Source organism: Peromyscus maniculatus, chromosome 4 (assembly GCF_049852395.1).
Source record: "Peromyscus maniculatus bairdii isolate BWxNUB_F1_BW_parent chromosome 4, HU_Pman_BW_mat_3.1, whole genome shotgun sequence".
NCBI classification, from domain to species: Eukaryota; Metazoa; Chordata; class Mammalia; order Rodentia; family Cricetidae; genus Peromyscus; species Peromyscus maniculatus.
The window spans coordinates 120920420-120936218 of NC_134855.1; the positions used below are offsets into that span (position 1 = coordinate 120920420).

A 15799-nucleotide genomic window follows, 5' to 3' on the forward strand; every position below is an offset into this window, starting at 1 on the left:
AAAAATAGCTTCTGAAACAGTGAATCATCATGTGACAAGGGAAAGAACACTAATAAGCAAATTACCTTCCCAAAGCATTATCTAAAACCAAAGCCAGGGGAGGTAACTTCCCAGTGAAAAAGCCTAGCCAGCTCCACCTTTACCAAGAAACCAGAGTGAGTGCCACCAGCAGTAGACAGATGGCAATCTGGGATGGGAGAGGAGAAAAATGTAGGGCTGTCAGAAATGACAAAGTTTGACCCCAGCACTGCCTGCAAACAAATACAATATTAGTCTACTTATGAAAAACACCAGAGAAATCCTGCATGTAAGCAGAGGGAGATCCTACACTGCATCCTTCACACACTTAACAATGTCATAAAGTCTGAGAAAGATCAAGGACCTGCTCTAGATTGTGCAACAATACCATGCACAATGCTGGATCAATGAGAAGCAGGCAGCAAAACCTGAATGGGGTCTGAGTATAACCATTAGTTTTCTAGTTGTATGACCATACTATAGATGAATGGGGAATTTCACTGGTGGAGGAAATACACGCCAATGTACTCAAAGAGTGGACACGATCATAATCGGAACCCCAACTGTCTCCTAGAAGACATGTGACCCCCTGAGTTTGGAACAGTTGGAACCGTTAAGACGTAGTCTTCTGAAAGGTCTTCAGATGGTTACAATGTGTGTCCCTCTTCTCTTCTGTTTTCAAGAGGTAAGTGATTTAATTCACCACAGACTCAAAGTCAAGGGACTAACACTGAATGGAACAGCCTTTTTTCTTTATAATCTTATCAATTCAGCTACAGAGGAAAAAAAAAAGCAGACTAACATATAATAGTTACTTTCACTGGCTCTGCGATTTAAAAGCTCTGCACTATCTTTCACACCTTATTTTTTTTTAGAATACTGATGTTGTTTAAAAGAGAAGACATGATACCGGTCCTGGGAATATAATTATGACTACTCATAAGAAGGACATAAACATTGGAAGTAAAAGTCTTAAAGGAAATCACTATATTAAATTTTCTTCTAAGAGGTATTTTTTAACTTTAAAAGTCCTCTAATAGCTAATTCTCAAAGTTGTAAATATTCATAAATAGGTCATGCTTAATTCAACAAGACAGTGGGCATAATAAAGCAGCTCCCTAGCAAGACAGAGGAGAAAACACGGAGGCAAACAGTCCTGTGTCCCTTAATCAGTAAGATGCATATGCTCCCCAATGTCAGCTTGCTTCTCAATATATACAAGATCTCTGAAAAGCAAAACCAGGTACCTTGATTTAGCTGTGTGGCATCCACAATCTGAATACCGTTCACGGAGCACTGGGACCCACTCAGTGGTATCAGAGTCACCGTTCCCCCGACATTCTCAAAGACACAGTGCTCACTCTCCAAGTCAAGACCATGAAGGACTAGAAGAGGAAAAGAAAGGAGAAAGTTGGTCCCCACTTTGGTGTCTGCTATGATAATTCCCGGCTATTTATTTCATTTTCCTTTTGAACACCTTTTCTTTTCCAGAAAAGTGCTGTGGACAGTTATGTTTAGTGAGTCTATAATGTCAAGTGGCAGAGACAGAGGCATGCATTGATGGTCACCTTAAAGGTTCTGGCTATTCTCCCTGTAACAGTGAGCTCTGCCATAGCAGCTTACTCTTCCTAATAGGAAGATGCAGTTGAGTAGCTTGCTTTACTGAGACTCTCTGCTCAATACTGACAAACTGCCACCAGTCACAGGGAGACACAAAAAAGAAAGCCTCTGTGGCTCTACGACCCATGAGCACCTCTGTAGTTTCAGATAATGGCTTCCAGAAGCACAAAGCAGAGGCATGGCATGTTATAGACCTCAGGAGGTCCTAGAAGCTTCCAGAGGCTTCTCTGAGGTGCCCAGTGCCACAGCATGGGCTGTTTCTGAGACCTCTGAGAGCAGCCAATTGCTGATGGTTATCTGATTATCTATGAACATCTTGGCAATGGCAGATGTGAGCACCTCTCAGTTTCTCAGGAGCAGCTCCCACTTTCTCTGCAGAACTGCACCACTGAATGTCTCCGGTCAGAGAACATTGTCCTTATCAGCTGTCATCATTTACAGCTACTCCCAAGATCAAATGCATAATTTAAACAAGGGGCTTGCTCTAAGAGCAGACTCAAAAGTACTCGAGTCTGGGGACTTCTAGAATGGTTTTTCAGCTCTCCCCATCTCTAATAAATACTAAATGAGCAGCAATGGGCTCATTAGCATATTCTTGATAGAAAAGCAAGTTCCTCACCAACAACTCTAAAAGTTTCTTGAAGTGGTGTAACTCTTCCCCCAATCACCATTGTGCCCCTCTGCATGTATATACCAACTACCTCCACATTCTCCACCACAGACTACCTGAGGGGTGCTCAGAACACTGTGCGGGCTGTCATCTTCTCAGGCTGAATTGCTGGCTGGCTGTATGCCTTATGAAGACTATAGGACACGGAGAAATCCATGCCTTCTGATGTGGCCCGGGTCTCATACTTTGCCATCATCTCTGTGTAGAGAACCGTCTATATCCTGCCTTTAAAAAGGTCTAGGATCCTTTATCCATGTCTGCTGGCTTATTTCCATCAATCACTATGACAAGTACAGAGTGACAGGTGTATTATGATTTAAATAACTATACTAGCAGGATAGAGAATGTATGTGGGGTGGAAAAAGAAGTCATACTTCTAATTTTTTCATTGAATTATCTGTGCTTGCTATTTAATTGAGTTGGGGTCAAAATTGCAGGTATACATATACCAAGAAACATGTGTCAACATTTTCTCTTATAACTACTACAATGTCAATTAAGAAAAAGATTATTTATTAAATATGGTGTTTTAAAATCACTGAGAGATCATTCATAGAATCTCACCAATATCTTGCTCTGTTGAAGCATCTTCTCTGCCAACATAAGTCTGGCCTTCCTGAGAAGAAAATTCAATAATATTCATTAGTAAGTGCAGAAGGACAGCCTGCTTCTCCACTTTGCATTCCATCCTGATACATTCCACCTGCCAGGCAACAGAATGACCAGGGCCTGGGGCATGCAATGGCCTCAGTGAGCTGTGTACTGAACACTGCAGTGGTACCCTACATGGCCTAAGTTCCAGCACCAATGCAGAGGCAAATTGCTCAAAAAGTCCAAGTTCTTACAGTCTGCTTAGGCCATCAAATCCAAGGATACTTCAGATCCTTTCTACAGATTTCCTCCATCAGTGGACAAGGGTTTCTTTGTGTTCAAAGATGCATGATATGAGAGGTCACAAAACCCAAGACAAAACAACCTCATTTGGAGTCACAGATCAGAGAGAACACATTAAAGTCAAGGTCACAGAGGCAATCCTTGAGAACTGACAAGGAACTCTGCTCTGTAGAACAGTGGGAACTGTAAGAACCAAGCCTGACTGTCTAACAGGAAAGTCCATTTTATAATTACCAGGAAGAATCAGCAATTATGCACATAACAAATCCCAGTTCTGGATCCTGGTTCCTTCCTTGGTTTTTCTGCTGTTTTTCCCCCTCTTATCTCCTTTTTTTCTGATTCCACAGAAGAGAAGCCAAAATGGATGACTCATCATTTAACTTCAGAACTCTATAAAAACAGGAACTTCAAATACCACTGAATCCCAATGAACTGTAGAAAATCCCCAAAGGCTCAAGGATTTGTTGTATATTCTTTAATTTAATAGTTGTATTCATGGCCATAAAGTATTCTAATAAACCTTGCTGGAGTCTAAGGGGAAATCTGGAAACAGAATTAGAATGTTCCACTTAAGCAGTTTCTACCTTCAAGTGATACAAGATGATCCCAGTACTCAGAAGGTCGTCATCAATGCCAATCAAGTGAGGCAGCTCAGAGTCCAGGACCACACCAATCCCCTCCTTCCTGAGGGCCAGAGTCTGCTCCTGAAATTAGGAAGAGAGAGAGAGAGAGAGAGAGAGAGAGAGAGAGAGAGAGAGAGAGAGAGAGAGAGAGAGAGAGAGAGAAGGTTACTTTGGGGACAGACAACTTCTCATTAGGTGTTCTTTAGATATTTGAAAGAAGTCATATTTTATTTCTTATAATAAAAAACAGAAAGAAAAATGGACTTTAAATTTCATGTGGAAAACCTGGCAGGCAGTAGGCAAAGTGAACTTGGAACATATAAATTGTTCAACATAAAATGAATTTTATATATATATATATTCAAAGTCAATCTCCAGGCCCATCTCCCTTAGCAAAGACTTTACAATCACCCTCTATAAAGTAACCTTTCTTCCTTCTTCAAATCCTGTACGCTAATAGCTAGAAGTCTCTTTAATTGCCAATCCTTTTCTCTGGTCATCAGGTTGTACTGAGCATGCTCTCAAGACAACAGCTCCCTGAATGAACATAGCCTCTCTGCACCAGAGGTGCCACCCAGACCCCATACCATCTTCTTAGGAAGGCAGATCACTTCTACCTACAGCTGTAGCAGTTCTTCCCACTCCATTCATGAGGTGGTTTTAATGAGGAATGTTCCCCGGAGTCTTAGGTATTTAAACATTTAGTCCCTGGTTGGTGGCACTGTTTTGGGAGGTTTAGGTAGTAGAGCCTTGCTAGAGGAAGTAAGTCGCTGAGACCAGGCTTTAAGATTCAAAACTCCCTACCATTTCTAATTTGTTCTCTCCTCTTCCTGCTTGCCATGGAAGGTGTGAGCTCTCAGGTTCCTACTGCCGTGGCCTGTACTGTCCAAGTAAACTCTTTCTTCTACAATTTGTCTTGGTCATGGTGTTTTTATCACAGCAACAGCAAAGTAACTAACAGAAACCACAACTCCCATCACCTCCCTCAGCCCAGCATATCCCTCTAGCCCCCACCATTTACTTTGTGTTCCCTGAGAGAAACATCACAATCCCCAAATTTCCCTGCACTTTTCCAGTTCCTCCCTGTTACTCTTTTGAAATTACCTCATGGAGGCTGTCAATCTTGGACTCTATTCATACTCACTCCCTAGATGATGGACCTCATCATGACTCTTGACTTACTACCCACCCACATGCTGAGGCCTCTTCAATCAGAACTGCCAGGACATACCTCTCCCTTAAATTCAGTATTTGCATACTTTTACCCATCTAACTCAGTACCTCTATATAAATACCAGATTGGTAGCTCACACTAAACACATGGAAGAACAACCAACCAAAAAACAAACCCCCTCAAGCCTGCAAACTATCCCACCCATCTGAGCAAATGCCAATCTTCCTTACAGTTACTCAGATGAAAAACTGCAGCAACACTTTTCTCCTTTCTTTCTCTAAATTCTGCATTCAGTGTTAAATCTATCCTCAAAACACACACCAAGTCTAGTAATAGCAAACTCCTGAACTATTTTGGTCTACCCTAAAGCATCATTATCTTTCACCTGGATTGCTACAATGGCCCAAGCCATCACTTAAATTCATAGTACATCAGCCAGAGAGATGTCAGAGAGAGTAATTCAGCTCAGATACCTAAATGGCCTCTATTGTTGCTGAGAGAAAAGTTAGTCTTCATAATGCTTTACAGGTACAGCCTGGCCTCATCCCTTCCTAAGCTGCATTAATTTTCTGCCACTGCCTCCTGTGGTCCCCAAACTTGCTGGCTAGTCCAACTGTAGTCATTCTTAAGCACTAGTGGATACCCTGGCCTCTATTCCCTAACGCTGATGATACTCTGCAACTCCCCAAGGTAGTGGCAACCAAAACTGCTTCTGAATAGTCCCATGTGTCCCTTGGGGTACACAAACAGCCTTGGTTGAGAAACATTCCCCTTTATGGATATATAACATGCCTCATCACTTCCTTCATGTCTCAGTTCAAAGTTCCTCACTCCACCCCACTACAAAACATCAAGGACCAGGCTTTCCCAGGCATACTTGTTTCCCTTTTTATCAGCTCTGCAACCCACTTTTGCCAAGGGATTACCAAGTGAGTGGGCACAAGAAGTTATGGCATTGGGTCATATATGGACTCAGAGCAATCCCCCAGAGAAGAAATTAACAGGCTTATGTCTTCACCCCAGGCCCAACTAGTCCAAAACTAAATTCAAGGCTCTGGAGAAGTTCAAGGTGGGAAGCTGACAGATTCTAAAAAATTTAGGGTGCAAATTAAAGATAAACTAAGCTGTGCTGAGTCTGAACTAAATCATACTCAAGTGTGTGACAATGTTGAAGATGTGATGGAAGAACTGGGTAGCAGATCCTAACTACTGACCAGGTTTTCCAGGGTGAGAGACTCCTAGTGAATATCTCCCCAACTCTGACCTACCATCAAGACACATTTCTCTATCAGAGCTGACACCTAAGTACTCTCTACCTTTTATTTTTGGGAAGAATCTATGTACTATGGTGCCATTTAGTCAGGCAAATAACATATCACCTAGAATTCACTAAGCAAAATATTCTGAACCTCTTAAGCTCGTATTAAAGCAAAACTCAAATCTTAACCTTAAAGAAGTTCCTGATAAGTTCAGGGATGGGACACACAGAGTGGGGGAATCCCTTGGAACTTCCTTCTCTGGACATTTAGATTTCAAATGCACACTTAGAAACCTGAAGCCACACAAGAGGTTGACAGAATGAAGGAATCCAGGAAGATGGGTTTAAAAAAATACACATAAAAATCACCACTTGGAAGAAAGCAATTTAATTTAACAACCGTTAAATAGATATGCAGAGAAATGACCAATGCATAAGTTTGATTCTAGAAAAGAAAATGGAGCATTTTATTGTTCTTCAATTATTCCTCCTATCAACCAAGCTCTCATTCCATGGCTGGGAACCTCAGGCTTTGAGGTCAGGAAATTCAGTAACGTTGATGCCAAGACCCTTGCAAATCATGGCTAAAATGAGCACACTACATAGAATGAGCACTACTTCTACCTCTCCTGGGTAGGATCAATGCCTCTCCTCCTGATGATGGAAGTCCAACAGAAATGAGATGCATGTGATTTCATATATATATATATATATATATATATATATATATATATATATAGAGAGAGAGAGAGAGAGAGAGAGAGGGAGGGAGGGAGGGAGGGAGGGAGGGAGGGAGGGAGGGAGGAAGGAATTTAATCACACAGTTCCATCTATAAAACAATGTCCCACTGGAAGGTCTAGTCTCTAAACCAGGTGATAATGCTTCATGAAGGCTAGAGTCTCCGAGGCAATGAGCTGTTTCTACCACAGACACGAAAAGAAAAGTGACTACTCTCCTAAGTCGAGAGCCAGATGTGTTTTCTTTCTACAAAAACCATGGATGAGAACCCCTGCCACCAGAAAATAAAAGAAATAAAAAAGAAAGAGAGAGAGAGAGAGAGAGAGAGAGAGAGAGAGAGAGAGAGAGAGAAAGAAAGAAAGAAAGAAAGAAAGAAAGAAAGAAAGAAAGAAAGAAAGAAAGAAAGAAAGAAAGAAAGAAAGAAAGAAAGAAAGAAAGAAAGAAAGAAAGGATATTTTAAATCATAACAGTTCTGACATAAACCAGAAAAATCATTTTGGATTACATCCAAGTTTACTCTAACGTTCTTAAAAAAAAATCTGAAAATATTTTTTTTTTCTTCCTTGACTAAGTCTAATAGACTTTGGAAAGCATTGGAAATTCACAATTTTGGAGCTATTGGGTCAAAAGCATTACTTGTCCCCACTCATCCCAACACACACACACACACACACACACACACACACACACACACCTGTACATATGTGGCACGGGCAAAACCTGCACCCAGAAAAGTTTCCCAGGCTGGAGAGTGGGGCAGATGAATTTTTGATTAATGCTGCCCTAAAGCTCCATGACATTCAAGCTGCATTCGACTACATGATATTATAAAAGTGTCACCTCATAAAACTGAAAACGAGGGTTTAAATCATTGCTCAAGTGAAAAAGTAATTTCAGACAAAAATATCTATCACATATAAAATATTTATTGAGTGGCATCTACTGTTATACATAATTTATGAAACACCTCTTGGATAAGACAGAATGCTTAACATAACGGTGCTGGCTCCCCTCCCATAACTCCTGGCACAATGGACCTCAAAGAAGTAAAATATGTAGAGTTGCAGATAGCTTACAGTGAAACAAAGCTTGGGTCAACCAAATGCATTCGCATGAAAAGGGAACCTCAGAGTGATTACAAGTGTCAGAACAGCATCAAGTCATCTTGAACAATGTGGCTCTTACATCTGCAAAAAAATAAGCTCAATGTGTTTTGCCTCAATCTCCAGAAACCTATTCTGGAGTAAAACATTTCTGAATGTGAAATATGTGTTCAGATGTTCAGTGCTAAATGTGAGACAGCACTTCAACCACTTTCTAGGGACTTCAGGTGAGGTAGAGGGTTGCAAGCGAGGCTTCCTGAATTCAGAGACGACCTTATAAGGATACTATCTGATATGGAGGAGGGCCTTGTAGCCACCACACAATATTACAGTGAACAAGGTTCAGCTTTTTAAATCATGACTTTATCCTCAGTTTCTCACATTGAGTCAAATAAAATTCAACCACTTTCTTGAATAAATTTAAGACCAACAGAAAAGAGTACTAAATTGGGAGTATAACTCAATGAATGGCAGAGCAAGAGTTTAGCTTGCTTGAGGTCCTGGCTCACATTAAGTCAGCTAAGAGGCGATAGTCATGCCAGGCTCATCTTAAATCACTCAGTGTGTGCTTGCTATTTGGTACTAGACGTAATGATTTTAAAGTGTTTTTCCCCCAAAATAGTTAACAATAGATAAATGTCATATTTTTTTTTTTTTTTTTGGAAATTTAGCCATATATTTTACCAACTAGTGACACTGTATAGCTCTGACTCACAAAAAGTGCAGTTAACCTCTGTAACCCAGAGCACAAACATGGCAAGATAGGGCCATGATGGAGACCTACATTATAGCACATGCCTAGTAATGGGTGGGAAGGGGAAAAAATATCAAGGAGACTGTAATGCTTCTATAAAAATAAAAGCCTGTAGCAGAGGTTATCTTTTGATTTGAAAACTACATAATTTAATCTAACAGATGGAAGATGAAGTATTTGTTGTCTTTGAACAAAAATGCATCTTTATTCTACGAGATATTTCATAAAATATTCTGTGAAGTTGAGAAAAGGTATTAAGGGACCAGTTGTGATGGTTTGTCTACAATGTCAACTCAATTGCATTTACAATTACCACAGAAATACACCAAGGTGCCTCTATTGAGGTGTTTCCAGAAAGGTCTAACTGAGCAGGATAACCTACCCTAAATGCAAGAGGCACTATCACATGGACTGGGTTCCTAGACTAACACAAAGAAGTAATCAAGCTAAACACTAACATTTCTTGTTCTCTGCTTCCTGAATATAGATGCAATGTGACTGGCCATCTCATATTCCTATCACTATGATTTCTCCATGATTTCTTACCATGACAGACTGTACCACAAACCGTGAGACAAAATAAACCTTTCCATTCCTAAGCTGCCTTTGTCAAGTATTCTGTCACAGCAAGCAGAGAATTGACCAACATCTCTGTTTACCATGTACATATTTTTTCATACATATTTTGGTAAGAAGACCATTTTCTGTTTAGAATTTCGTTCCTCCTGTCCTGACAACTGAAGAGAATCAATGGTACCAATTGGTGGCCCTATGGTGGACTTCATTTCCTTTCCTATGAAACACTAAAGAAAGGACTCCACTGTCTCCAGAAACTCAACATTGCTGGTGGAAGTATTTTGTCAATCTGACTTTTAGCCCATGGCAGACAAGTTGGTTTTCAGCTTACATGTTTAAAGAAATATCCCATTATCCTTGAAGTTCAATAGTGTGATTAGGGCAGATCTCAGCCTTGAACAGTCTTTCCATTCTCCTGGGACAAAGTACATTATCCCAATATGCAGACTCCGTTTTCTATTTTATGGAAATCGCCCTGTCTTACATTCCGCTCTTTGTTGCATCTCCAGGCACAGCAATTACCCCAACACTGCACTGTCTCAGTCCCTCTCTTCTAGCTTCCAGCCACATGAAGAACCAGATCATCTTGTCTGTGTTCACTCAAGTTATCCAGCATTTACTCTAGTAACTTGATTTTCAATGCCATCTACTATTTTCCTTGAGGTTTCTAATTTTATTTATTAGTTCTACAATAATGTCCTCTTAGAACTCAAGATCATTCTTTAGCCTACAATCTCTCTTTTTCATCTCCCCTGCTTTTTATTATCATCTTGCTTTGTTTATGAGTTCCTGCTTCTCATTAGCGTGTTCCATGGAATGAAAGAACTGTAAGGCTCCCCTTCTTGCCCTGACATACGTTTTCATCTAGATAAGGATCGCTTTGTCTTTAGATGGTTTATGATTTTTATTCATTCTCTCCTCCCCTACTTTTACATAACAGTCCTATTTCTTTTCTTCACTAACACAAGACTCCTGTTCCATAATATCTGTGACCCCTCTGGTTGGAAGACCAAGTTGTCTGCATTCTTGACCACTTTTCCCTAGCCAGGCCACAAGAGGAGACAACAACAACAAGATCCTATTGAAGGCACCTCGGAGACTCTGGGCTCTGCACTCTTTCACATTACATGTCCTCTAGGAGTTCCTCCTCCAGCTTGGAAGGACCAATCACAAGGGATAAAGGGAGGCAAGCTCCAGCTTCCTGGCCTTTCCCCAGGACTTCCAGCATCAGCTGTCCTCGTTCCACCCTGGTGGCCACCATCAGCACTACTGCCCTTCAACAACAGAAAAGAACGGCCTTGTCACTCTTGAGACTGGAGCACACTGAGGACAAGTGTTTAGGACCTTCACGGGTTTGGCATCCCACCACATTCCTGCCTCCTCCTCCTCAGCAGCCAGCTTATGACTTTTGCTCATCTGCTTCCTTTTGTGGATTTCATGGGGCTGTTATAGCTGCAGGGATGTGTATGTTGTTCTTTATTATTTCCTCATTTCTTTGAAATCTGTGATATTATCCCCAACTAATTCTTTAGTACAGAAGTCAAGAATAGTATTACAACATTCTGTAACAGGAGCTTACTTGAGAATAAAGATGCAGAGGCAGAAACCAAAGGCATGAACACAAGAAGCCAGTAGAGAATCACTTTAGCTGACAAACTGCAAAGTGTTCTCTCTGGGAAGATGGCATTGGTATTGATTTACACACTGGAGGATTTGAGAACTGTGAAAACAGAAATTGGGTGCAACCACAAAAGATGAATCTAGCACACATGTGTGGGCTGAAGGGGCTGAAAGAAGAAGGGGGCGGGGACAGTAAAGAGAAGGGTAGTTGGAAAGTTGGTACAGAGGTCAGGACCCTTGGGACAAATTTAGAGATTGGTCAATCTAACATACAGAAGTGGCCTGATAGTGACAGAGCATTAGCCTCTATCATAGGAATCAGGCTCCAGGAAGAAGGGAGCTCTAATAGAAGGCAGAGTGAGAAGCTCATGAGGAAAAGTACTAAGAGTCCACCTTCCATCTCTATCTCAAACCACAGGGCAGGCCATCCATGCTTTGCCTGTGTGACACAGCTGTGAGCACCTACAGCTCTCATTCCCCACGGCCCTCACCTGGTGCTAGCCACCTTTGACATGCCCATGGTGAAGGTGGTCGTTGTTGTTGTCATCGTTCATCATCTTCCTCCTCTTCCTCCTCCTGTCCTTCCTCCTCCTGCTCCTCCTCCCACCATATACTCTATTCACATGAAGAAGTTAGAAGCATCTTCTCAAGGTATCAAGAAGCCAGACTAAAACCCTGCAACGGCCTTCCATGTGTTGAAAGTAAAATGATGCCCTCATCTCACTTAATCCTTCCTCTCTCCAACACTCTGACCTCTTCTTCCTCCACTCTCCATAGGGCTCCCAGCATCCTACCACAGCAGTTACCTCTTCAGGGTGGGGCCAATGAACACCAAACTGCTGAGCAGTCTGCAGGGCCAAGATTGTCACTAATCAGTAATGTGTTTGTGTCTCTTGACAGGGAAGAGATGCCCTTAGACCTGAAAACAGCAGTGAAAATGGCCAGAAGAGACAGAAGCCGGAAGTGAAGTCTAGCTAATATTCTAATAGACAATCACAAACAACATGTCTGCACCTATCAACTCAAACCAGAGAGATGTACATAGCCTGTGATGTCACAGAAACTGAAGGGGAATGCAAAAGCAGTTTCCTCATGACTTTGAAACGACCCATGTGCTCCTCTGGTCAGGAGGAGCACATCTGAACAGATGGTAGGCGGTCCCAGGACTCAGCAGGGCACAAGTGGGAGGAGAAGGGCCCAGCTATCATCTACTCTGTGGAACTATGGAATCTAAATTTCCTGGCAGGACTGGCAGTTGGCCCCTCAACAGTAAATATAGTTAATATTGTCCTTTTAATGAACAGAAACTCTCAGGGCAGTTCAATTTCCATTTCAGTCCCCACTGTAGGAATTATTTAAGGACAAGGCCTAACTGTTGGCATGCAGTTTGGAAAAGATACTGTATAGGTCTTTTTGATGAAACAGTCTTCTTTGCTGAGCAAATCATCCAGATGCTGGTATTTAAATTATGCAAAATACATAATACCAATTAAAGAAATTATGTGTGAAAATATGCAAGAGCAAATTTCCTCACATTAATATTTAACTAGACTTTTTAAGTGGAGCAGGATCTTATGATCACAAGTACTTTAGTATATTTGACCTAAATGGGAGCCTAAAATATCCAGGAGGATACATAGACAGCTCCACAAGGCTATTTTCTGTAGAGCACTGACTTCAGCAAAGGGTGGGCAGCTAAATGCAAGGATTATTCTAAGTGGGACGCTGTATTCCAGAAAGCCTCAATCTGACAAGGGCCTTAAACTCTTGTCTCCTAAAGCTCCTGGATCTTATTTCTCAGCCATGCTCTATGCCAGGCTTAGCTCTGCCTCTCAGCCATGATTCAGAGGATAACATCCTCTGGTTCACCAGGAATCCTTCCAGCTCCTCACATGCTCCTTCTGAGAAGTTTGCCCATTCCTATGCTGGTACAAAGATCACCTCTGGTGAATGGGCCTTTTTCCCCCCTAGACAGGGTTTCTCTGTGTAACAGCCCTGGCTGTCCTGGAACTCGCTTTGTAGATAAGGCTGGCCTTGAATTCACAGAGATCCGCCTGCCTCTGTCTCCTGAGTGCTGGGATTAGAGGCGTGTGCCACCACCACCCGGCTTGTTTAGGTTTTAATGGAGAAGGCAGAGCATAACTCCCCTTTCCTCCAATAACAATGTCCAACTGGATTACTAAAGCCTAATTAGTCTCACAAACCAAACTGTCAAACAGCTGCTCTCCCGGAGGGCTGACAGAATGTCAGGAACCCACACCAGTACAGAAGAGTATCCACATCCCAACAAGAAACACAGGGAAATGCAGCGAGCCCGACACAGAGAGAGAGAGAGAAAGTCCATCCCAGGTCTGTGACACTGACTAAATACACTGTCCTCTATGGACTGTCTACCACCCAAGTCCAATCCCTCTGAGAGTTCATGTCATCTACACTGCAGCTCAACTCAACCTCAGAAAATCCAAAATGAGAATATAAACACATATCTTGGTTGCACAAATACTCTGGTAGTCAAATGTATTTTTCACAAGAACTCCTGGAAACAATATACTACACTCAGAAACGTAATTAATAAACCATCAGCAAGACAAACTGCAGTGCATCAAAAGGCCATACAAACTCAGGTTATACAGGAGAGGGGTTCCAAAGCCCAAATATAATTTAGAGTGCTGGCTGCACAGGCCTCGGAAGTTTATTAAAATAAGAAACATCATCCATTTTAAAACAAGAAATCACATTTGAAAGCTTCTTTTAAGGAAGGCACATGTAACTAACATTATAGAACTTGTCAAGGGTATATGAAATGAAAGATAAGACAAAAATTGCATTTGCTGGTCTGAGTCATTAGCAGGAAAGCAGTGCACCAAACACAAAGTGTACCTGAAATGTGTTTCAATTTCAATCACACATTTATTTTTGCTAATAGGAACTGTGTGAGCAAGACACTTACCTGAATATATACCTCTCACAAACATGACCAGTAAAGCTTTAAAAAGAAGAAAACTCCTAGGCCATCAAAAACTCAAACCTCCATTCATTAAAAGAACTATTTACATGTTGGGTGTGGTTTTACTCACAGCCCTCAGGAATCTGGAAGAAGAATCAAATCAGCCCAAAGTTCAAGATTTAACCTGGACAATTTATTAAGATAAGACCCTGTCTCAGACAATCAAACAAACGAAACGTATTTATTTATAAGGTTTAATAAACTGGATATTGTGTCACTGTGGGAAGCTGTTTGGTGGTATCATCTATAGGTAAATAATATCTACACCATGTGATTCACCATTTCTACTCCAAAGCCCTATCACAGAGGGGGGCCAACTACAATCATAGGCTAGATCAGGCTTAAATGCTGAGTATTTTTATATTTTCAAATAGTAGAAAAAAAAAACAAAGAATATATTTCATGAGATGTGAAAACTATATGAAACTAAAACCTTAATGTTTTACTGGAATATGTGTCCCATGTTCCTTCATGTATGTGCTGTCTATGGATGCTGTTTGTTATGACAGCAAAGTAGATCAGCTGCAACATGCATAGTAGGGCTGCAGAAAGGAACTGGTTACTCTTCAATGGCTCTTTGTAGCCACAGTTTGCCAACTGCTATACTATACATACATGAGTCCAGGGGAAAATGGGCCCAAAACTGCATAGCAGTTTATTTTGAAGCAAAACCCAAGCAACCCTATAAACTACCCAGATATACACGAGGACTTTGGAATCGGTAAACTGCCAGGGTTTGTCTAGTGAAATAATACATAATTGATTCTCTATAGCCATTTGTTCCACATCTGCACACTCAACTGCAAATCAAAAGCATCTAGAAAAAAACCCAGAAGTTCAAAAAATCTGAATTTGCCGAATGCCAAGCACCACACCCATTCCCCATTAAACAAACAAACAAACAAACAAAAACCCATAGGTATGCCTTGCTAGAGAGCCCTGTCTTAAACAAACAAACAAAAAACCACAAGTATGCCTTGCTAGAGAGCCCTGTCTCTTCAAAGGTCCGGTCTCTCTGCAGCAGTTTCTTAGCTGAGGACTGCTTATCACAACCTTGTCCACGTACTGTACAATGAAGCCTTTCTGTGACTGTGAACAGCTTCTTCTCTAAACATCCTCTGTACAGGCAACAACCAACATGCTGGCCTCAGCATCCTCAACAAGGACTTGAGCATCCTCAGAGTTTGGTGTTATAGGCACGGGAGACTTAGAACCAATCATTCACAGAGACCAAGACGCAACTGTATAGTAATGAGAAAGAACAGCTACAGAAGACACAAACATAATTTTAATAACACAGACAGAGAAGAAAAATGTTATAACTTTTATGAAGATTTCAAAAACACCCAAAATAATCGTTCCGTATAGAAATCAGAATCCTGGTTATCTTTCAGATAGTAACCAGGAATAAGACACTAGGTGGTCCTGGTGGTGGGATTTCAGGCTAGAGTATGCCATTTTTTCATTTAGATTTTTGGCTACCAATTGTATTCAGTTTATGAATGACGTGGAATGAGGACATGATCTTGCAAAGGTTTGTTCTATGTTAATAATTCAATATGAAGAGAAGCAGGGAAGGACAATGACCAGAAAAGGCAGGTGCTGGATAACAACAGGATGACAGAGGACAAGTGAAATGAGTGCTCAGTGTGTCACCTGGCACATTTTCCTAGGCTCTTCACCCACAGCTGTTTCTGTGAGCATGCCCAGACTTACGAACAAAATGAGAAGCAGGCATAGGCC

General features: G+C 41.3%; 1 protein-coding gene and 1 long non-coding RNA gene across 14 annotated transcripts in view; one reads left to right on the plus strand and one right to left on the minus strand.

The window, feature by feature from the left end:
* Window positions 1-15799, minus strand: part of Kif16b (kinesin family member 16B) — a 286551-nt gene that overhangs the window by 139925 nt on the left and 130827 nt on the right. For all 13 annotated transcript variants that reach the window (XR_013050802.1, XM_076570753.1, XM_006983685.4 and 10 more), the window contains 3 exons: window positions 3787-3906; window positions 2873-2924; window positions 1266-1403 (listed from right to left, as the gene is read on the minus strand). Coding sequence is in view for 12 of the 13 variants with exons in the window: in XM_076570753.1 (XP_076426868.1) it covers window positions 1266-1403; window positions 2873-2924; window positions 3787-3906 (310 nt within the window). In the remaining variant the exon portion in view is untranslated. The remainder of the gene's footprint in view (window positions 1-1265; window positions 1404-2872; window positions 2925-3786; window positions 3907-15799) is intronic.
* Window positions 625-12560, plus strand: LOC121828872 (uncharacterized). The gene is made up of 2 exons (XR_006071515.2): window positions 625-703; window positions 11950-12560. It is a non-coding gene; the product is annotated as an uncharacterized LOC121828872 (long non-coding RNA).